Here is a 22,512-nt window from a genome sequence, read left to right on the forward strand (position 1 = left end):
TTCATCAAATATTTGACAGCTGTTATTAAGACTGTTCCTGTCATAGTTATTATTAATCCCAGAGGAGGAGGCGATCTATGAATCACCCACGGAGATGGAAGAACATTTTACACAAACAACTCTAGCTCTTGATACACCATAACAGGCCCTACGGTGCCCCTGTCAGCCTCACCAGGGGCTGTTTGGGGACCCATGTACACAAAAATCTTATTGCCCCTGGTTGGGAGTGTTCCCACTGCCTGCCAAGGCCCCCTCCTGACCTGCCCAGAAGCAGCAGGCCATGAGCTTCTGGAAAGCTCCCAAATTCCTGGGATTTGCAAGCAGGGGCTCAGACAGACCGGCTGAGGCGGGGAACACAGAGATCCTGGCTCTCTGAGTTAAAGATGTGGGAAGCAGCAGCTATAGCCTCTGGCAAGAGTTTACCAGCCCATTGCTCCTCCCTCAAGTCACAAAGCAGGCCGTGTCCCCAGCTCAAGGACCTCACTGTAGACTCTTCGCCCAGCATCCCTCAACCCCGAAAGAACGGAGGGGAGCCCTTAGGGAGAATCAGGCACCTACTTGGGTCTTGCTGTCTTTGCCAACAGGGACGCCCATGATGCAGGAGCTCAGCGGGGGGCAATGACATTCATCCCAAGCCCCAGGTCGGTGCGTGCCAGTGGAGAAATGGGGAGCCCTGGCCCAGCCCCGAGTCTGCAAGGCGAACTCCAGAGCTAGTGTGACTTGAGTGGTGGATGAGCCTCCAATCCTTCCTGCTTCTAATCAGATTGAGGGGATGTGCGGGGAACTCTGCAGAAACGCCCCCAGGGAGACCAGGTGGGGACCAAAAGGCTGTGGTTGCTAGGAAAAGCCGAGCTGTTGCCAGCAGAGATCAGGTCGCTAGGCGACCATCTGCCCGTTACCAGGGCCTGCGCGTCATCAGTAACCCCTGTGTCTCCACAGAGCTGGCAAGAGCATCCTTCCCCAGGCAGCAACAGCCCAGCCGCCTGTCCCACGCCTGACAGCCTCTGGCATTGTGCCTGGGATCAGCCACTCTGTCATCACAAGACCCTTGTCCTTACTTGGGGCCCTAGGTCCCAAAGTTCCCTGAGTTTGAAGTTCTGGGCAAATATTTGTGTGATCAGGTACGTGCCTGGCAGTGTTTGTAGGTAACTGTATGCGTGTGCTTGTGTATAGTGTGGATACATGCAGGTGAATGCACCTGTGCCTGTCTGCAGGCTGTGTGTGGGTATAAGTGCCCTGACAACACGTAAGTGTGCACATAACCCAGCACATCTGTGTCTGTGTGCAGGTGTGTATGCACAGTGCAGATATGTGTGGAGTGCCCGTGTGTATTAGGCAGAGAACATATGTGTAGTTAGTATGTGTGCCTGGGTGCATTGGCTCCCTGGCCTTCCAGTGGTGTTTAGTTCAAGAGCCATGGCATATAAAGGGATTTGTAGGCCTGAGTGTTGGGCATGTGTGTGTTCTGGCAGAACAGCTCAGGGCTCTGCACTATACCCAGAGGCAAGAGGAAAGGAGAGAGCAGATAGGGCTGTACTAATGAAAACCCAGGCAGCACCTAAGGTCTTCACCTAAGGGAGTGAGAGCATCCTGGCTCTGGAGGGGCCTAGAGGGCAGAATTAGGACCAGGTTACAGAAGCCAAAAGGAAGCACTCTTAGTTTTGGCAGTAGACATAATTTTCTAAGTCAGAGGTATGTGTGGATGGAATCAATAGCCTTTAGAGGTTGTGAGCACCCCATTATTGGAGGCAAGCAAGTAGTTATGTGGCCTCCTGCTAAGGATGGAAAGATTATATGTGAACTGGGCAAGTGTGGACTCAAAGCAGATGAGACTAAGCAGGCTTCTAGCTCCCAAATCCTATGTGGTCTCATGATTTAACTGTTTCCTGACTGAGACTAAAAGCGACCCTTAGTAGAGATGAGAAGGTTGGTAGTTTTTGATGGACCGCATACTCCACACCAGGTCCTACTGCATCTGTTCCCAGCCGGCCCTCTGGCCACTCAGCAGGGGCTATTATCCCCACTGCCAGACCTCCCATTTTACAGATACAGAGGCAGAAGATCTATGCCCACCTGCTGCTCACCCGGGTCACTCTGCTGAGAGAAGCAAAGCTTGGGCTCCTAACACTCGCAGTGCTATCTTGCCTTAGGCCATAGCCAAAGGGACAGGGAGGCAGGGTGTGGGCCAAGGGGTACCACAGAGGGCAGAACGACAGGGACAGGGAACAATGCCAGGGGGGTGAATCAAGGGGAAAGACTAAATCACCCGGTCTGATCAGGGGAGAGATTAAATCACCCAGCCACCTCGATGCTCCTCCTGCTTCAATCTCTGCACAGTGCAGCTGCCAGCCTGCGTCACTCCCCTGCTCACAAACCTTCTGTGGCTCCCTATTGCTCCCAGGAAGTCAAGTTCAAGGCCTTCACAATCCGGCTCCTCTGAAGGATCATCTCCCCCACTTCAAGTTACACTGTCACTCTTCCTGGGCCACGCAGGCTGCTCGTGAGGCTGCAGTTCACTTTCGCCTCCTTGAAACACTTTCCAACTGACCTCCAGGTCCCACACTCTTCTCATCTCCCTCTCCTCCTCCTTGGTCCTTTCTGGTTCCTCCTGAACTCTGATCTGGCCTTTGGGTCTCTCCTTCATCCATACTCACTCCCTGGGCACCTCCTCTAGCCCCACTTTCAATTCCGTCTACCAGACTAGACACCTGCCTTTACATCTCTGGTCCAGCCTCTTACCCACTAACCCCACTCAGGCACCCAGCAGTCTGTGCGTCACCTCCACATGCATCCATCTCACCATCTGCCCTTCTGTCCAGCTCTCATGGTTCAGGATTCTCTCCCCAAAACCCCCTTCTTGTGGAAGTGCATTCTACATTTGTTTGCCCGTATAGGGGTGGGTGGGGTGGGGGTGGTTGTTGAGTGTTGGGTATTGTGAATCCCAAGGTCATTATGAGCCCAGTGGAGGTCTCCCAGCAGCCCCCTAGCCTCTCTGATCAGTGCTCAGTTGTTCAGCACACAGCACAGAACAAAGGGAGGAGCTCCCGTGAGCAGCAGAAAGCATTCCCACCCCAAAAGCCATGGCAGCCCCTCCCTGGGTCATCCCTAAGCCAGGCGCACAAGTGTCTTACTCCTGCTCCTCCTCTTCGTCTTCCTCCTCCTCTCTGCCTTCCACCTCCTCTTTCCCTCTGCCTTCTTCTTCCTCTTTCTCTCCACCTTCTTCTTCCTCTTTCCCTCTGCCTTCTTCCTCCTCTTTCTCTCTGCCTTCTTCATCTTCTTTCTCTCCACCTTCTTCCTCCTCTTTCTCTCTGCCTTCTTCCTCTTTTTTTTCGCCTTCTTCCTCCTCTTTCTCTCTGCCTTCCTCCTCCTCTTTTTCTTCACCTTCTTCCTCCTCTTTCTCTCTGCCTTCCTCTTCTTCCTCCTCTCCGTCTTCCTTCTCCTCCTCCTCATCTTCTTTCTCCTCTTGAATCCGAGGCAGCTCCCTGAGTTGAGGTCAGAGGCAAGAGGCGAGGTCATTTTTAGCTGCACCCCAAGTCCCCTTCCTGCCCCAGTTCTCAGTAGGATGTCCTATAACCACAAGACTGCACGTGGGGAGCCCTTGCCTCTCTCTAGCAATGAAGGCTCCCTCCCTGCATCAGGGGCCTGTCTTGGCCCCCAACCACCCTGGTGCCAACCCTAGGTCACCCCTCACTCTCCCTGGTCCTCAGTTTCCCCATCTTTGCAATGTAGGTCATGGACCTATGGACCTATGGACCTATGGACCTGAGGCCTCCTGACTTGAGCGGCTAAGACTCCACAGGGACTGAACTGAGAAGCTCCTGTCCTTGCGGAGGGTGGCCTGGCCATCACTACCATGGTTACACACTCCTTTCCTTGATGACCCTGCAATTCCCTTCTGGAAATGTACCCTGCAGATATCCATATATGCACATTCAGGGACATGTAACAAGAGTGCTTGTGGCAGAATTATTTAAAATAATAAAAACGGCCATCAATAGTGGACAAGTTAAGTACATTCTGGCATATCCATACAATGAAATTCTATGCAGTTGTTGAAAAAAATGAGTATGATCTCCATGTTATCAATGCGGAAAGATCTCAAGGTACATTGTTGAATAAATGTAGTAAGATCGATGGATGTGATATGCTATCTTTTGTGCAAAAAATGAAGGGAATCCATGATCACATATGCTCAGATAGGCCCTGGAAAGTTACAGAAGAACCTTGGCAGCTGTCGTGCCCATGGGGAGAAAGATGTGTATCTGGTGGGAGGGAGAGGGAGGAGAAGGTAGGCTTGGTCCCAGCTCTCTGCCCTTTTGCATATGGGGATTCTGTACCATATGCCTGTTATCTTCCCAGACAATCTTTTTTTCAGGGCCTTCTCTGGCTCCCACCTGGGCGTCTGCTCCACCACCTCGCCCTTCTCTTCATCAGCTGGAGCTGCCTCTGAGGTCCGCGGGCTGGTGCTGGTGCTGCCCTCCTGGTGTTCATCCTCCTCCCAGTGAGGGTCAACCTCTTCTAGGATGAGATGCGACTCCTCTTGCTCTCCAGGGAGGATGCTGACTACAGGGGACACAGGATATGGGAGAGAGTGGGCCTGGGCCTCTGAGTCCCAGGGACCACACAGGGAGCCTTGGTCATCACCAGCCACGCGCCAGTTCTCAGCCAAGCAGCGGAAACAGCAGTCATCACTGGGACCACTGACGACCAGGCCAGTGCTAAAGTGATGGGCTGAAGCCCACAATAATTCACCCTGTCTCCTTCCATTAGTTCCCCCTCTCTTTTTCCTTTTGAGACAAGGCTTCTCTGGTGGCTCAGATGGTAAAGAATCTGCCTGCAATGCAGGAGACCCAGGTTCGATCCTTGGGTCAGGAAGATCTCACCTGGAGAAGGGAAGGGCAACCCACTCCAGTATTCTTGTCTGGAGAATCCTATGGAATGAGGAGCCTGGCGGGCTCTAGTCCATGGGGTCACAAAGAGTCGGACACAACTGAGCAACTGACACTGTCACTTTTCAATTATAGTTAGTCTTTGTTTCTCAGCAGGGCCTCCTTCCTGGAGGTCTGTACAGAAACGATGCTTCCAAACACAGAATTGTAGGTGACACCATGAGGTGACACTATGCTCAAAGTCCACCCTGCCATATCAAGGTGCAATGGCCTGGAATGTCCCGAGGGCTACAGAGAGAGCTTGTTCACTGCCTGTTCTCCAGATGCCACCCCTGCCGACAGCACCCTTCATGCCCATAATCTCAGAACCTGCCCCTGGAAGTCTAGAAAGATTTTCTCTTGAACTGGAGGCTCCAGCTCCAAGGGAACCTGACTTTCTCATGGACGTGGTCTCACTTTCAACGTTACTCTGTGGACTCTGGTCCCTGGCAGAGAAAGTGGGGCTGTGAGCGTGGCAGAAGTGGGTGCAGGGGAAGTTCATCAGGAGCTTGAGCCCACCCCCAGACAGGAAAAATGGGAGAAAGCTGAAGATTACCTGGGAGCAGGTGGTCCCCAAAACCTCCAGGGCTCTTGGTGGGCCTGAAGCCAGGTGTGAATTACTAATGGTGACTTTCAGTGGAAGCTGGCCTCAAGTCTTCTCCTCTGACTCTGGGAGTTTTGTTCATAATGCAGGATAGTAACAACAATAGCACCAGCTACACTTATTGAGCATTTACTATGTGCCAGGCCCGGTACTAAGTGACCTACATGGATTAACTCAATTAGTCCTCACGTCAACCTTTTGAAGTGGGAATAACTATTATCCCTATTTTATTTTCCCTCTTTTATGATTTATTTCCCATTTTACAGATGAGCAAACTGAGATGCAGATTAAGGCTTTCTTTTATAGGGTGTTTCCCTCACGCCAGGCTCAGGGGCAGTCTGCCTTCCAAGAGTTCTCACTCCCCACTCCTGCCTCCTGTCTTCCAGGTACAGATGTTATCCTGCCTCACAGAGGAGGTGCCCACCACATCCTGGACTACAGTCCTATCTCCCCTATCCCTCTAAGCACCCTGGATTCTGACCAGGGAAGACCCTCCCACTGTGGCCCTGAACCCAGTGGTGGGACATACAGGTCATAGGTGCTTGCTGTTCTATGTCGTCACCCAGCCTTGGTGTGGGGTCTTCATGCGGACCACGCCTTGAGGGTGCGAGTTCCTGCTTGACACCCAGGGGTCACCCATAGGACAGAATATCCCCTGACCCATGAGCTCATGAGCTTTTGCAGCAACCCTGCAGGGTAAGAACAGTCCTCTCCCCATTTTATAGACCAGAGACCTTAGACCTGTGTCTAAGGCCACACAGGATGCCAGAGGCAGGGCCAGGTCCCCTGACTCACTTCCCAGGTGCTATCCTAGGTGACAAGCATGCCCCAGAAGCACCTGCCCGGCACTGGCAGCCACCCCATGACAGGTGTTGGATGCCATCCTTGCTCACATCCTTGCTTTCCCTCTCATTAACCCTCTCTCTTTAGGTACTAATTAGTGAGTAGGCATTTTACAAGCATTTTCTCCTTTCATCTTCGTGCCAGGCCTGTCCCCATTTTATAGCCAAAGAAGAGGATGGTGCCTGAGATTACCAGTCAAAAAGGCAGGCAGGGGGTACCGATCCTGGGGCAGGGCCCTCCTGTCCCTGTAGCTGTAAGGTGGGACCCTCTCCGCAGGCATCTGATTCTCAGCTCTTTCGGCTTTTCCAGGGTCCGTCCAGGCACCCAGGTCACAGATGGAGCCACGAAGCGCTATGGATGCTCAAACTCACATGGAAACTGCTGCTCCATCCAGGGCTTAAACTTCACCCTGGAGTGCCTCAGGGCACACCCCTTCCTGTGCAGTATCCTCCCAGCCTAGGGTGGTCTTCAGGGCAGCCAAATGGGGTCCTGACTCCAGCAGCGCAGGTCGATAGCTCTATACAGGGAGGGAGCTATTGCTTCTAAGACCACCTGACAGGGAGCCCAGGGGCATGGATTCTAGGCCAAGCCGCCCACCCGGTCCCTGGGTTGCTGGCAAAGCCCTGGCCTGGACTTAAAACCCCCATCCTCCCTGGCACGACTGGGTCATGACACCCGTTCTCTCTGTCTCTCGCTAGCCCAGACCCGCATCTTATGGCCCCTGAAGCACTAACTCCTCACTAACTGGGTATTTCTCAAAGTGTGGTCCTCTTCACTACACCACCGTCAGAATCATCTGAGCAAGTGGGTGCTTCTTGAAAGTGCAGATTATCAGGCTCCCACTCTTTAAATTGGAAGGTCTGGGTGTGTGACATTCTTCATAGCCACCCCCAGATGTCACCTGAAGTTCAAGAACCCCTGCTTCAGTGGCCTTCTCTGCCTCCGATGCTTGCTTGGCCTCAGAGTAATCTCTGTGAAGTCACTGCCCTGCTCGACCACCTCCAACAGCTCCCCGTCACCTACAGCCTAGTCCCCTGACATCAGGCCCTGACTTTTCTAGTTTTCTGCATCAAGGACTCTGGGCTCCAGATTAGCTGAAGTGCCCAGCCCTCTCCCTGTACACTCTCACCGCCAGGCATATGTTCACCCTGTTCCCTCTACCAGCTTGCCCTCCCCTCGTTGCCAGTCTGAGACCTCGGGGGTCTCAAAACTCAAAGGCCTATGTAGCTGGGGAGATGAGAGTGGAGGGTGCCACCTGCTCTCAGGTGGCAGCTGCCACTCAGACTGTCCCCAACACACAGTGTGGGACCATGACAGCCCGATATTCCCAGTTGTCAAGAGAAGCCAGGTTTTTCTGTGCCAAGCCACCTGATTTTTCAATGTTGACAACTAATGCCAATGTTTAAAATCCTCCTTGCCCGAAACAAAGACATCTTATGGGTCAGCTGGGACCCAGGGCAACTGGCTCAGGACCCCTGGCTGACTCCTTCCAACAACCCCAATATGCGGGCCATATTAATTCACCCACGTCTCAAGCCTAAGTACTCCCTTTAGCCTTACCCGGAGCAGTAACATCATGCAATCACAAGTTTGATGTACTACTATATGCTTTTAATGTCAGTTAAAGCATGTGATGTCATCCACTAGTGGCCTCCAAATTTTGGAGGGGGAGAACATGGCCAAGCCTAAGGAGATCCTCTTTCGGGAAAAACTGTCCCGTGGGGGCGCTGAGTGCGTCAGGCACCATCCTGAGAACTGTGTGGGTGTCCTTTGAAAGCCATGCCCGTGGGCGTCCTTGCAGCCTTCTGGTGGGAGGTCTTCCCGCTGTCCAGCCTAAACCCTACAGGCTGCCGGGCTGGCCTTCCCCTTGCTTAGGTGGAAAAGGGCAGCCTTAGTCTCTGAGAGGCAGTTCTGGGACTGGCTCCCCATCACCCTGCCTGGGATTGGTGGCGGGGGTGGGCAGCAGGGGGTTCAAGGAGGGTAGGGAGTTCAATGGCCACCTCATTCCCCTCCCCAGCAGGTCTTCTCTTCAGGGTACCCTTCTTTCCTTCCATCCATCTGTCCATGTGTCCATCTGCGCTCTCCCAGGCTCCCTTCCCTTTTGTTTCAGAGGCTTCCAGCTGCCACCACCCCTGAAACAAAGGAGAAGACAGAGGAGTGGGTGGCGGGGTGGACAGGCAGAGGGAGTGAATGAGTGAAAGGATGGGGGGATCTGGGAGACCGGGCAGGGGAGGGGTCACCCTTATCTGAACAGTGTTCACCCCAAGAAACTATATCCCAGTCCTAACCCCTGTTACCTGTGAGTGGGACCTTATTGGGAAATGAGTTTTTGCAGGTATCACTAGTTAAAGATCTCAGGGTGAAGTGATGCTGGATTTAGAATGGGAGGGACCTAAACCCAATGACACCTCCTTATAGAAGACATGAGAGGGAGGTTTGGCAGACACAGAAAAGGCAGAGCTTGGAGGGCAGCTAGACACCAAGGGGCATCAAGGATAGCCAGCAGCCACTGGAGCCAGGAGAGAGGTATGGCATGGTGCCCACCTCAGAGCCCCAGAGCCAACCCTACCAACACTTCAGTTTTAGACTTCCAGCTTCCTGAACTTAGAGAGAATACATTTCTGCCGTTTGAGGGTATCCATTTCTGGTCTTTGTTATGGCAGCCCTAGGAAACTGACACACCCCTAGTTTCATTCATGACCCACATGCTCCAGGCACACAGCTAGGTCCTGCCTGCAGCTGGCTTTCAGAGGATCAGGGAGCGGGTTCAGAGGGTGGGTGGGGGGTGAGGGTCCATCCTCAGATCTCTCACTGGCCCCTGGGGGTGGAGGGGATGGGTCTCTGTTCCAGGGAAGGGCTTCCGGTCCTCTAACCTTGGCCTGGCTAAGCAGCTGCTGCTGGGCCCAAGGGACTCTAGTCACTGCCCCATGACAACTGCTCTGTGACCTTGGGCACATTTCTGCCCTTCTGCCCACCCCAATAGCCGTGGGCAGCCCTGCTCTGCACCCTTTAGCATGGCCGTGAGCTCGAGACTGAGTGAACTCTGCTCTGAGCCTTCCCTTCACGACACTACCATGATTATACAAACCCCATCGCCTCCCATGCCTGAGCTCCACAATCAGCCAGTCTGCGCGTGCCGCCCTGTGTCGGAGTGACCACGTGCGCTAAGTCGCTTCAGTCATGTCCAACTCTGACCCCATAGACTGCAGCCCACCAGCTCCTCTGTCCATGAGATTCTCCAGGCAAGAATACTGGAGTGGGTCATAAAGGCCACCATAGTGGGGCTGGGGCAGGCAGCTCTGGGACACCCAGGGCCCACATTCTGAGGGCCTGTGTCCAGGGTGAAAGAGGGCCACTGCCCTTGACCTGAACTCTGCTCCGCTCACCTCCATCTCTCATCACAGGCCTGGCACAGAGCAGCCCTCCATGAGCATTTATGAACACATGAATGGATGTGTGGGTGCCCCATATCCCACATGCCTTTCCAGAGGCTATGACATGAAGGAAGAGCAGATTTTGGATCTCAGCCCTCCCCTCCAGGCCCCAGTCCTCCTGCAGGGCTGAGATAAAAAGCAATACATACCCCCCACAGGCAAGGGGATGCCCTCCCAGCTCAAGGCGTCCAGTACCCCCATAGAAAGCCCATCTCTCTCCTTTCACCCCATAACCAGGGACTCTGCTGAGCCAAACCCACTAGCCCAGGGGACCATGGGACACTCTCTCCAGGGCTTCCTCGCAGGAAGGGAGGCTCATCTGACTTGATCTCAGAATTATTTTTTCTGGATAGAAGCTGGAAGGCAGGCCAAGTTCCTGAATATGTGCCCATCCCCTCGGCTCCCCGGTCCCCAGGAGGGGGTCTCCAACCACCATCTGATTCTGGGCCAGGCTCTGGCTACCTGGCCAGGCTGACCTGAAGTGTGGCCTGCAGAGCGTTGGCTCTCCCAGCTCCAGGTCTGGAGACTGGCTACCCCAGCCATCCCCATGTCCTTGCCTGGCCCATACGTACTCAGACCAAACAACCCCCACAGAGACGCACACAAGGACCCACTAAGGTGTCACTTACTGGTCTGCACGTCACATGTCACTGGGGCATCAGACTCCTGTATGGGGGGAGAAATGGGGAAACAGTTTCTGTGGGCTCCTTACCGGCCTTCCTGCTTCAGTCAGCACTCCTGGCACGCCAGGAGTAAGAGGGTATCCTCACAGCACCCGAGACACTCCCTTCCCCTTAGAGTGGCCCGCTGCACTCGTCATTCCCCTATCAGGCTCACCGCTTGCCTGGTCCCACCTCAGCTCCTTTGCCCAGGTGGGCACCTGCCTTGGTTGCCCTCTCTCTGGTTCTCTATGCATGAAAACCCTCTCCCATCCTCCCCTGAGGGTTCTCTCAAAGCTCCATCTGCACGCAGGCCTCTCCCCACCAGCCCATCCTCAGAGACCCCCACTCAGTCAGTGCATCTTCACCCACTAATCATTCCTGCTGCTGGACACCCCCCTTCCCTCCTCTTGGGGAGCTCCAAAGCTGTTCCTTCCTCTGCCGCCCACAGAGGGTGTGTAAACATGGAGCCTGAGGGGTCAGCCGGCAGGGAAGCAGTCCTGGAGCTTCCTGTCCACCTTCCACTACAGGGGGACTACCACCCAGGCCTCCCATTCCAGGTGCTTCTATGAAAATGTTCAATTGTGTCCAAAGGAGAAAGGCCAGGCGGCGGGTTCTTGGAGAGGGCAAGGTAGGGTGCCCTGCTCCCCTCTCCAACCCATGTGGGAGCTCTAGATCGTCAGAAATGCACACAGGGCCTGGTGGCTTCCCACGAGCCCCACTTCTTCCTAGAAGATTCCGGGCCTTGCTTGTCTCTGGGCCTTTGCGCATACTGACCTCCTGCCTAAAGGACCCTTCCTACACCAGCCCCTTCATTTTCACCCACCCTCTTCTTACTCCTCCTTCAGGTCTCAGCTTGCAGGCCACCTCTACTAGGAAGTCCTCCTTGATGCTCCTGGGAGGCTCCTCCTCTGCATCCCACATCCTCCCTGCTCCCCCCATGGAAGCACCTCCCCAGTGACTGTGACCAGCGGGCAGGCAGTCACTGTGGTTACAGTGACCAGAGAGTGTGTGTATGTGGAATGGACATGAGCCATGCAGACAGGCAGGCTAGGGGGGCTGAGTTCTTGTTGTAGGCTCCCATCTTCCGTCTGTGCCCTCCCCGACCAGGGACAATCTCACCCTTGTCTGAGCTCCCAGGACCCTCCCACCACCACGACCCAGGACCCCTACTCCCCCAGACAGCACCCACCTGCTCCCCACCCTTCCCACGGATCACTGGCTGTGGCAGGGCCATCTCCAGCCTGTGCAGGATCCATGCCATCAACCTGCAAGTGGGAGAGAGAGAAGGGGCCATGTCCAGGCAGGAGAACTCATAGGAAGACTGAGGCTAGAGTCAGACCCCTCCCCAAGGCAGGTAGCAACCCGCCAGAAGATGAACCAGAGCCCAAGTGCCGAGGCCTGAACACCGCTGCCCCATCCCTGGCCTCCCCAGGTGAGCCTCTGGTGACTGTTCAGACCCCAGCAAGTAACTCAGTCCCCCGCTACCCTCCACCCCACCTCTAAGATTCATTTCCAGCCCCTCACTCACTGCCAGGGTGGGAGCACTTAGCAGTACCTATCTTGATTTTATTTTTTTGGCCACATGGCATGAGGGATCTTAATTTCCCAACCAGAGATCGAACCCGTGTCCCCTGCACTGGAAGAGTGGAGTCCTAACTACTGGACCACCAGGGAAGTAGCCATCCTGATTTTAAATGCGTGTATCCTTTGAGCCAACAACTCCATTTCCTCTGATTCTCTTGCACATGAACGCGATGATGCCTGTACAAGTATATTATCTGTTCCAAGAGTGGAAACCCACCTAAATGTCCACCAAATGGTTAAATAAAAGCTGGTACATGGGTATAATGAAGTAGTATGCAGCTGCCGAAAGAGTGGAACTGAGCTTTATGTGTAAAAACCACCTCTAAGATATATTTTTAGGTTAAAAAAAAGTGAGATGAACTGGAATCTACTACTAGAGTCTAGCGTATCTAGAGTTTGCTGCTGCCGGGTATGTACGTTTGCAGGAGAAATGTTCTCCGAGCTCGTCTGCATCTCGGAATTGTGCAGAAGCAGGAGAAGCTGCAGATGTGATGGCCCAGGGAGGGGGCGCTGCAAACCCGCTGGAATTTTCTCCCAGCTGCATGTGTTACTTTTCTAATTTAAAAGACTTGTTTTGGGGGGGCAGGGGGCTGGTGGGTGGGTGGGTGCGGTACTGGGCTGGGGCCAGGCACTGAGCCTGCTGCCTGTGGAAGCAGAGGTGTTTGAGGGGCTCACCTGGCAGAGTCCTGCGGGGGCGGCAGGGAGGAGGCTTGAATAGTGGGCTGGGGCTCTGGGATCGGTTCCTCCTCAGGCTCCGGGGGGCCAGGAGCTGGCAGGGAGGGGCTCTCCTGGGCCTGCAGCATGGGCTTGATCTCCAAGGCGGGTCCTGGGGGCTCTAAGTAACAGAGAGGAAGGGAGTAAGGATGACATGGCGGGGCTCCATGCAACCCCTAAGGGCATGGGATCCAGATTCGAGGTGCCAATGTGACTGAGTGGGGAGCCCTTCGGGACCATGTTAACTGCCCCCATCCTCAGACAGACATGGAGCTGAGGTGCAGGGCCTTGTCCAGGCCTTGACGAGGCTGTCCCCGGCTTCCCAGCCTGGACTAGGGAAGGGGTTTCAGAGTTCCCACAACAGCCAGTTCCCTGCAAGCTGAACCACTCCCCGAGCACCCTTGGAGTCCCATTTGTACCCCCAGCCCAGTCTGTGACTATCCCAGGCAGCCCCTCCCCAGGTCCCTTCCCTGTACCTGGACCCAAGGCAGCATCTGTAGGCTCATCGCTCCAGCCCTGGGTCAAAACAGGAAATGACATGACGGAGGAAGAGGTCAGGTGCGCTCAGGCCCTGGCCAGCCCCGCCCACTCTTCCCCTCCACCCGTATCCCCTCTTGCAGCCACTCCTCCCCACTAAGGATCCTGCAGGGAGGAGAGCACCCGTCCCCCACCAAGGGTCCCAGGGGTGAGGAGCACTTGCTGGAGTAGGTGGGCCCTTCCTGGGTAGTCAGCTGCCTGCTCTCCCTTTTCAACTCACCTCAGAGATTTTCGGGGGCTGAGGCAGCATTTTCTCCAGATTCTGTTCGAACCACCGGAGGAGCCAGGGCCCAGGCCTGCAGAGGGGCCAGCGGTCAGCTGAGCAAACTCAAGTGATCAGCCCTTCCCCGGCTCCCGTTCTGCACAGTGGGGACCTGGGACTGCATACTCTTAAAGGGCTTCCAGTGGTAGGGGACTTCTGCCAAACTGAAATTCTGACCCAAGGCTGGACAAGGCTCTGGAACCACAGGCCCAGCCTTGGCCTCCTGGGCAGCAGATGAGAGTTGGGGCTGCTTGCGGACATGAATGCAGCATGGGGGTGAGGGGTGCTCCCTGTGACTGGCACAGAGAAGTCTGGCTTCATGGGTATGTGAACAGTGTGGTCACACAGGGCCCCATACTTAGAAAGGCTCATGTTTGGTTTAATGCTCTATTGTCACCATCTTAATCCTGTATTTTCATTTTGCAGTGGGCCCCACTAATTACATAGCTGGCTCTGGGATAAACACTGGGTCCCCAGATCCATCTATTCCAGGCAGCCCCACTCTCTTCAGGGAAGCTCCATGCTCCCAGGGGAACCCATCTCCCAGGTGTGGCCCAAAAGAAAGCTGGCAGGTCCTCTGGATGCCTTCATCCTTAATGGCTTTACTGGTCTCACTAGTCTCCAGAATAACCCTGGGGACCCATGACCTAGGCAGCCTCCAGGGGACAAAAGAAATAGAAAGCAAGCGGGAGCAATGAATCAATGTATGAATGGTATGTGACTGTATATTCATTCATTCATCTCTCCTGTGCTCAGTCGGCTTTGTACAGCAGGCACTGTGCTGGTCACTAGGGGTTTGGCAGTGACCTAGACAAACACACCTGAGTTCAGGGACCCGATAGTCTAACAAGGCACAGGCAGGTGGAGCTCAGTGAGGCCCCTCCCAGGAGTAGGACATGGGCTCCACCATTTGCCACAGTCACCACCCAGCCTGCCACCCTCTCAGTCAGTTCTGAGAAGTCAGAGCAACTGGAGCAAGAGTATCAGTCGCTCAGTCGTGTCCAACTCTTGGTGACCCCATGGACTGTAGCCCACCAGGCTTGTCTCCAGGCAAGAATACCGGAGTGGGTTAGCTTTCCTGTCTCCAGGGGATCTTCCCAACCAAGGAATAGAACCCACGTCTGCATTGCAGACAGATTCTTTACTGTCTGAGCCACCAGGGAAGCACCCTGAGAAGTCAGAAGCTGTGGCCAGCTGTGAGGCCAACTGGGCACCCTACTGTCCCCCATGGTGGCCCAGATCCTGCCTCTGGGCACCCACCTCCATGTGGCACCCACCTACACAAGGCCCACCCCTAAGCAGCTCACCCCTGCCTTGGCCCCTATCCAAGGATCTCCCAGTAATGAACACAAAAAACTATGAGCAGCACAGGGCCCATCATCCCCATACTGTGGATGACAAAAGTGAGGTCCAGAAAAGACAAGAGGCTTGTCCAAGGTCATACATAGAGGTAGGGGTGGACCCTGGGCTCTGGGCATGCTGAGCCCACCACACACACTACAATGGCGCTCGGGGACAGGGACGCACCCGGGGTCTTCGGCCCTGGAGGGTTCACTGGGTTCATCTGCAAAAGAAAAGAAGCCAGTCAGCAGCAAGAGGCCTGCCCAGAGCCCCCGGTCAACCCAACTCAAACCCAGGTTTGAACCAGGCCTGAGACAGATGAGCTCTGGCCCCATGGACTCTTTCCCCAGAGCTGGGCCCAACCCAGCAGCCCCTCAGTGCTCAGTTGCTCAGTCATGTCTGATTCTTTGCGACCCCATGGATAGCCCTCCAGGCTCCTCTGTCCATGGGATAGTCCAGGCAAGAATACTGGAGTGGGTTACCATTTCCTTCTTCAGGGGATCTTCCCAACCCAGGGATTGAACCTGCATTTCCTGCATTGGCAGGCGGACTCCTTACCACTGAGCCACTAGCGAAGTCCTAGCAGCCTCTAAAGCCACCACTATAATGCCATCCGGCCTCCTGTCCTTACCTGAGCCCCCAGTGCCGCACTGCCCAAGGATCTGTGCTCCTGCCTGCTGAGAAAGACAGACAGACAGACGTGGGCAAAGGATACAGGTGCGCTGACCTCCGTCCCGCCCCTTACCCCCTGACCCACCGCAGCTCCCAACCCCAGCAGTACCTGATCTGGACTCTCCAGGCCTGCAGCAATGTTCTGGGAGGGCCTGCTGCTGTGGGCGGGCTGCGGGACAACCTTCTCCACACCCTTCCTGAGCCAGGTCAGCACCCAGCCTCTGGGACTGCTGAGGGACAGAGAGACTGGCCTGCCCTCAACGCCCCCAACCCCTCCCTGGTCAGCATGGCAGTCCACAGCATCCTAAAGAACTTGGTTTGAACCCCAAGCCTCTATCTCCCACTGTGATTCTTCAGACACATCAACTCCCTTCAAGAGCCTCGTGTTCATCTCTGGAAAATGGGGGACACCAATGCTTGGCGAGGCCAGGCCTGCCCCATGCCATTTGAAGCCCACCCTGCTGAGATACTCAGTAAAACATCAGCCAATTATCCTTGTGCCCAGTTAGCCTGGCTCCAGGGGGCCCCTCCTGCACTTGGCTCGTGTCTTGTGTTCTGGAAGGGTTGAGGGTTTCCTGTGGGGTGTTGTGACAGAAGCTTGTGAGCCCAGACAGAATCACAGACTCACCATCTGAAGCCAACCACCCACCCCCCACCACACACATGCTCACTGGGGCAACCACCCAGGGTCTAAAATGTGACCTTTTTGGGAGATTTCGTGGGAAAGTCTGGATTTCTGTCTTCATGTGGAAAATCAGAAGCTCTGGCCACACCAAATCTGCATTTCACCTGATCACTGAGAAATCTCTGGTCCCCAGCCTCCATTTCTCTTGTTCATATGGTCGATTTGGCCCAGGAGAACCCCCTCCTCTGCCCGAGGCTCCCCTCAGCCAATTCCTAAGGTCACCCGGGCCTTTGCTTGGGAATGACTGCAGACCAGAGAGCAGTGGCCATCCCCGCCCCCTCAGTGGCTCCCTAGCTTGGGTGGGGGGCTGGCCCTGAGGAGAGGGGAGGGTGCTGTAGTACCTGTGAGCTTCGGGAGCCACAGAGACCTGAGCCTGGAGGGATGTGGGCGGAGTGAGAGCAGTCTCCTGGGTTCCTGGAAAGAGTCCCTCTGACTTTAGGACTAGACCCTCTCAGAGGCCAGTTTCTACCTGCTGGGGAGGTCAAGTCAGAGGCAGAGGAGAGGGGAGGGGAGAACCCTGAGGGAGTTGGAAGCCTGCAGTCCTACCTCAGCTCAGCTAGAAAGTCCCCAGGAGTCTGCCCTTAGCTTCCTGAGCCTCAGTTTCTTCATCTGTGAAATGGGTCTGCCAGCCTCATGGGCTGCTGCAGGGCTCTAAGCAGAGGATACAGCCCTTCTCCCTTCCCTCCCTCCCCCCACCCACCGGCCAGGGCTTCCAGCACTCACCCTGAGGACCCAGAGTAACCGCAGCCACTTCCTTCCCCACGCAGGGCTCCTCTGGTGGCTGGAGGGGTCAAACAGGGCCATGTGAGCCCCCAGTGATGCCAGCCCTGGTACAGGCGGAGCAGCCCTTGACCCACCCATGACCAAGCCCCAGCAGGAACAAACAGCTCTATTCTCACAATGGTCTCTGAAATCCTAGGGCCTCACCTCCCACCTGGGACAAAGTGTCTCCCAGGTCTACCACCTGGCCCAGAAAGCTGCCCCACTCAAGTGTGCAAACACTTACATTTGCATATAGACCCAGACACAGATATTTGTTTGTACACATGTACATGTATATGCCAGTCACATAAACATACACACACACATATATAGGCGTATACAAATATACTTGTGGTTTTGCACTGACACACAAATATGTACTCATAAACACATTATTTCAGGTCTATTAACACACAAATACACACAGAGATGTGCATACATGCACAAGTGCACAAAATATGTACATAAATCTAGAGCTGTCCCAGATGTGGACCAGGAACCAGTGGCAGTCTGCAAACTGTTACTGGTCCACAATGTTTAAGAGGTTTGCAGCAGTGTGTATATCAACACACTGCTTCCTTTAAGGAGAAAGTCATACTGCAAAACAATACCAGCTGAACTAAGCAGTGTGCTTAATATATAGTAGGTTTATCTCTGGCAAGCTCCTGGTCTCCTCCTGGACTAGCAACAAATGGTTCAGGGCCTGGCTACTTTGATTAGGTCTGTTTTAGACTCTAGAGGTTAGAAAACAATGGCCAGTGGGCCAAATCCAGCCTAGTGATTGTTTTTGCAAATAAAGTTTTATTGGAACACAGCCACCATGTTCATTCATTTATATATTGTCCATGGCTGTTCTCACACTACAGTGGCAGAATTGAGTAATTAACAGAGATAGCGTGACCTACAAAGCATAAAATGTTTACTATCTGGCTGATTACAGAACCAGGATACCCCCACCCCCCACGTTTCACTTTGGCCCCAACTTTCTCTGTTCTGGAAGCTGGGTGGGGGCAACTGATCCAAGCTGGGGATTCTCTGAGCAGCGAGGCCAGCGTGACCTTCCTGGCCCTTCAGTTCTTACCAGGGACACTTCCTCTAGCTCAGTCTCCTCGGGAGCTGTTTCAGGCTTCGGCTCCAACTCTGGCTCTGGTTCTGTCCCCTCCTCCTCTTGCTTGGTCTTCTGAGGGGTCCCTGGGGGCTGAGGCAGCACCCTCTGGACCCAGCCCAGCATCCTGACACCTGCAGGGGACAAAAAGTCCTTCAGTATCCCCTGAGAGCTCGCGGTTGCTCCCACCTTTCATGGGCTGCTTTTGTGAGTCACATGTTTCCCTTTTCACTCACCATCTTTAAAGTACATTTTTGCAGTTATACTTCCAGGTATTTTCCTTATAGAAGCATTCAAGCCCACACATATATGTGTAAAGAGGTGGGTCATGATTGTGTTAGAGAAAAAGATGAAAAATATCCACATATCCATCCGTGTGTTGTGTAGTCACTTAAGTCGTGTCTGACTCTTTTGTGAGCCCATGAACTGTAACCACCAGGCTCCTCTGTCCACAGGATTTCCCAGGAAAGAATACTGGAGTGGGTAGCCATTTCCTTCTCCAGGGCATCTTCCCAACCCAGGGATTGAACCCGTGTCTCCTGCACTGCAGGCAGATTCTTTACTGCTGAGCCACCAGGGAAGCCTGTAGGAGGCTGGTTATTGGGAAGTACCTAATTGTTCATCTGTAAGCAGAGCACAGACTAAATAAATATCCAATAATGGAATATTATGGAGCCATTGATTTTAAATAGATCTATTTGAACTAACATGGAAAGACCTACATGCTCTGGACTCCAGTCATGAGCAAATCGAGTAAATGCTCTATGCCTCAGTTTGCTTGTCTATAAAATGGGGACGTGAATAGTAGCTATCTTGTGGAGATAATCGTGAGGATAAAACAAACTGATGAGAGTGACTGGCACATGATGAGAGCTTAATAAATGTTGGCTGTGACTATTATTGGATGTCAAGCAAAAATGCTAATTTTAGATTATCATGTTCAGCAGAACCCCATTATAAATTTTTTAAAATACATGATGAGCAGCATGTGAATGGAAAATAACTTTTTTGTTTAATATATTATAAAAATTAATATATTTTCATGATTTAGAAAATTTTAAGATAAAATAACAGGCACCCTTTTTCGTGGTTTACTGCGATAGCTACCTTACATGGGTTCTGATTCTGGCTTTATACATCTTTAGGGAATGGGCAGCCCTGACCTTATGATTACACCCCCACAGGATGGCCCAGCCCAGCGAGTATCACACAGATCAATATATGCAAACTCCCAGCCCTTATAGGACCTTTTTGAGGCTGTGCTGGCATGGTGTGGCCTCCTTCCCCTGGCCATGGGCAGCCAAGGTATTAGAGTGCTTCTCTGTCCCTCCATTGCCAAGGACCCTGGTCCAGGGCTGCAAAGGGCAATCACAGGCCCAGGATCCCTGCCCCAGGGCCCAGCTCCACACTGCCTGCCCTTCTGCTCACAGCCCCGACTTCTGTCTCCACTCTGGCATCAGCGGCCCAACTCCTCCTAAGTGAAGCTATGGTTTGGGGACACCGCTCTTAGTGAGGGGGTCAGATCCCTGGCTCAGCTGCCAACAATGTGAACCTGGGCCAGACATGACATCTCTGGTCTTCCCTTTCCTTGTTGGGTGTGGGGGTGTCGACACTGATTTCCAAGGTTGGCAGAACCCCACATGGCATGTTTAGGATGGCAGATTTCACCACCCCAGCCAGGCACAGGCAGCTCCATAAGCCACGATCATTCATCCTTGTTCTCACCTCCGCCTCCTCCTCAGCCTCAGGAAAATAAGCATTTTTTCATCACCGCTTTATAGCTAAGGAAATGGAGGCACAGAGAGGTCAGGAGACCTGCCCAAAGTAACACAGCCAGTAAGTGACCCAGCTGCGCTTATGCTCAGTCTGGCCTGATTCCAAGTGTCCTACGTCTACCTGGAGGTGCTGACATTTGCCCAGGATTGGCTGCTTCTGCACCCCAGTGCTACGAGCCATTTCCCAGCAGGCAGCAATTCTGGCTTGTGTTTCTGAACCTTTTGGAAATGACTAGGGGAGCCTTCCCCACTCCAATTTTCCTTCTTTCCCCAGCCATTTCCTCCTGGATAGAAACACGTGCAGGTCCCTCCCGTCTTTTTGCCCTGTTGCTGCTGATTTCACATTGATGAGGGAGGCATAGGCAGGAAGGGGGCCTGGGAGTGATACTCAGAGCAACAATGGTACCTGGACCACCAGCCTTTCACAATCTTCCAGGGAAGCTGGGGGGATACAGATTCCTAGGCCCCTGTAAACACTCTGCAGGACCTGGAATCCATATTTCACAAGCTGCCTTGGAGATTCACTAAGGTTTGAGCCTCACAGGGAAAAATAGAAGCCTCAGGTTTCTAGCCTTGCCAGATTCTCCATGTCTAAATGCCTTGCTGGGAGAAGAGCATGGAAGGGGTCCCACAGAGCTGCCACCTCACCCTGAGTTACCTGCTCGGATGCCGTCCACCAGCCAGGACTTGCCTTCTTCCTGCTTCTCTCGGATGGCCTCTCAGACACAGCGGGGATTAATTGGCAGCAGCAGGGCCGTGTGCAAAGGATTAGGAGACTCTAGAGAGGGTGGGGAGGTGGTGGTGGAAGAGAGGCAATCGATGCCAAGGGAGCTGTCAGCAACCCCCCAGGGGCCAGCAGGGATCTGGGCCTCAGGGAAGGAGCTCTACGCGACCCTGGTTGGGGCATCATGATTCCCCATAGACCTTGGCCAACCCACCTAGTGATGGTAGGAGAATAACTGCTTACAGCCCCCAGGGGACCCTGGGAGACTCCTCAAGGTGACAGGGGCTCATCAGTCTCAGTCAGCAGTGGCAGCAGGCACATCCCAGCTCTCCAGCCCTAATGGAGGGACTCAAGCAGGGTCTTTCTGTCCCAGAATCTTCTGTAGCTTGGGCAGGGTCTCAGCACCCCTGCCTTGGGATCCATCAGAATGGCTGTAGTCCCAGGGCTGGGCCTTTAGGGAGGATCAAAGGACTGACCGCATTCAAGCCAGCCTCCTGAACTGAAGTCATACCCTAGAGGGGAGATGGTGATCTCAGAGGAGAAGGGGAGAGGAACAGAGACCCAGTGCAAAGGGGTTCAGTGAGGTGACAGGACCTGGGTGGGGGGCAGGGCGGTGGGCTGTTTAGCAAAAGGCAGGGGACTTAAAAAGCAGAGATATCACTTTGCCAACAATTTGTAGAGTCGAAGCTATGGTTTTTCCTGTAGTCATATACGGATGTGAGAGTTGGATCATAAAGAAGGCTGAGCACTGAAAAACTGATGCTTTCAAATTTTGCTGGAGAAGACTCTTGAGAGGCCCTTGGACTGCAAGAAGGTCAAACCAGTCAATCCTAAAGAAATCAACCCTGAATATTCATTGGAAGGAATGATGCTGAAGCTGAAGCTCCAATACTTTGGCCACCTGATGGGAAAAGCCCACTCATTGGAAAAGACCCTGATGCTGGGAAAGATTGAAGGCAAGAGGAGAAGAGGGCAAAAGAAGATGAGTCCACTGACTCAATGGACATGAGTTTGAGCAAGCTCCAGGAGATAATGGAGGACAGAGGAGCCTGGTGTACTGCAGTGCACAGATTCACAGAGAATCAGACATGACTTAGCGACTGAACAACAGGGGACTTGACTTGATTATCTACAACATTTCTCAACCTTGCCTGTGTGCCAGGCAGTGTGCCAGCCCCTGCACACTGAGAAAGATAGAAATCGGACCTGCCCTCACAGAGCTTCTGTTCCAACGGAAGATTCAGAAATAAAAAAATTAACAATGAATTTAAAAATATTGCAGATATGCTGAGTGCCATGAAAGAAACACACAGAAAAGAGACGTGTATGAGGTGGGGGTGGGCATAGGTGCCTCTACGCAGAGGCAAATATTTGAGCTGAGACGTAAGATTTAAGTGAATGGTGTTTCAGATAGAGGACACTGGAAGGGTGAATAGAGGTCCTGAGGCTGAAATAAGCTTGGATGCCCCTGAGGGACAAAGTGGGACCAGGGGCTTAGTGGGGGCAGGGGAGAGTGGTAGGAGATGAGGTCCAGCACAAATCACGTAGGGCCTGTAAGCCACAGTCAGAAGCTTGGGTTTTAGCTGATGGCCCATGGAAGCCCACGATGGTTCAGTTTAGAACAGGGGCCGGACACAATCTGTGAAGTTGCTCTCTGGTGGGCAGGTGTGGAAGCAAGAAACTAGTCAGGAGGTAGTGGAGGAGCAAGCCACTTTGTGACTGGATGACCCATGGGCTGTCCTTCTTATGCTAAAACTCAGATATGCAACTCACCCGCAAGGCAACTGGTATCAGAGGATGCTCTTTCTGTCAGCAAGGTTGGACACCAATGGCAGAGCTCAAGGTGGCCCCGGCCGTGCTTTGTCAATACCTGGCTGCTG

General features: G+C 53.6%; 1 protein-coding gene across 3 annotated transcripts in view; it reads right to left on the bottom strand.

Moving 5' to 3' along the window:
* Positions 1-20,617, bottom strand: part of CNGB1 (cyclic nucleotide gated channel subunit beta 1) — a 68,713-nt gene extending 48,096 nt beyond the window's left edge. The window contains 14 exon segments of one of the 3 annotated variants that reach the window (NM_181019.2): positions 3,132-3,482; positions 4,395-4,563; positions 10,439-10,475; positions 11,661-11,736; positions 12,731-12,890; positions 13,246-13,285; positions 13,527-13,602; positions 15,096-15,132; positions 15,541-15,586; positions 15,691-15,811; positions 16,608-16,680; positions 16,990-17,047; positions 18,110-18,267; positions 20,567-20,600. In NM_181019.2, the coding sequence (NP_851362.1) occupies positions 3,132-3,482; positions 4,395-4,563; positions 10,439-10,475; positions 11,661-11,736; positions 12,731-12,890; positions 13,246-13,285; positions 13,527-13,602; positions 15,096-15,132; positions 15,541-15,586; positions 15,691-15,811; positions 16,608-16,680; positions 16,990-17,047; positions 18,110-18,259 (1,394 nt within the window). In that variant the 5' untranslated portion in view covers positions 18,260-18,267; positions 20,567-20,600. 3 annotated transcript variants of the gene reach the window in all.
* Positions 20,618-22,512: the final 1,895 nt, after the last annotated feature.

Source organism: Bos taurus, chromosome 18 (assembly GCF_002263795.3).
Source record: "Bos taurus isolate L1 Dominette 01449 registration number 42190680 breed Hereford chromosome 18, ARS-UCD2.0, whole genome shotgun sequence".
NCBI classification, from domain to species: Eukaryota; Metazoa; Chordata; class Mammalia; order Artiodactyla; family Bovidae; genus Bos; species Bos taurus.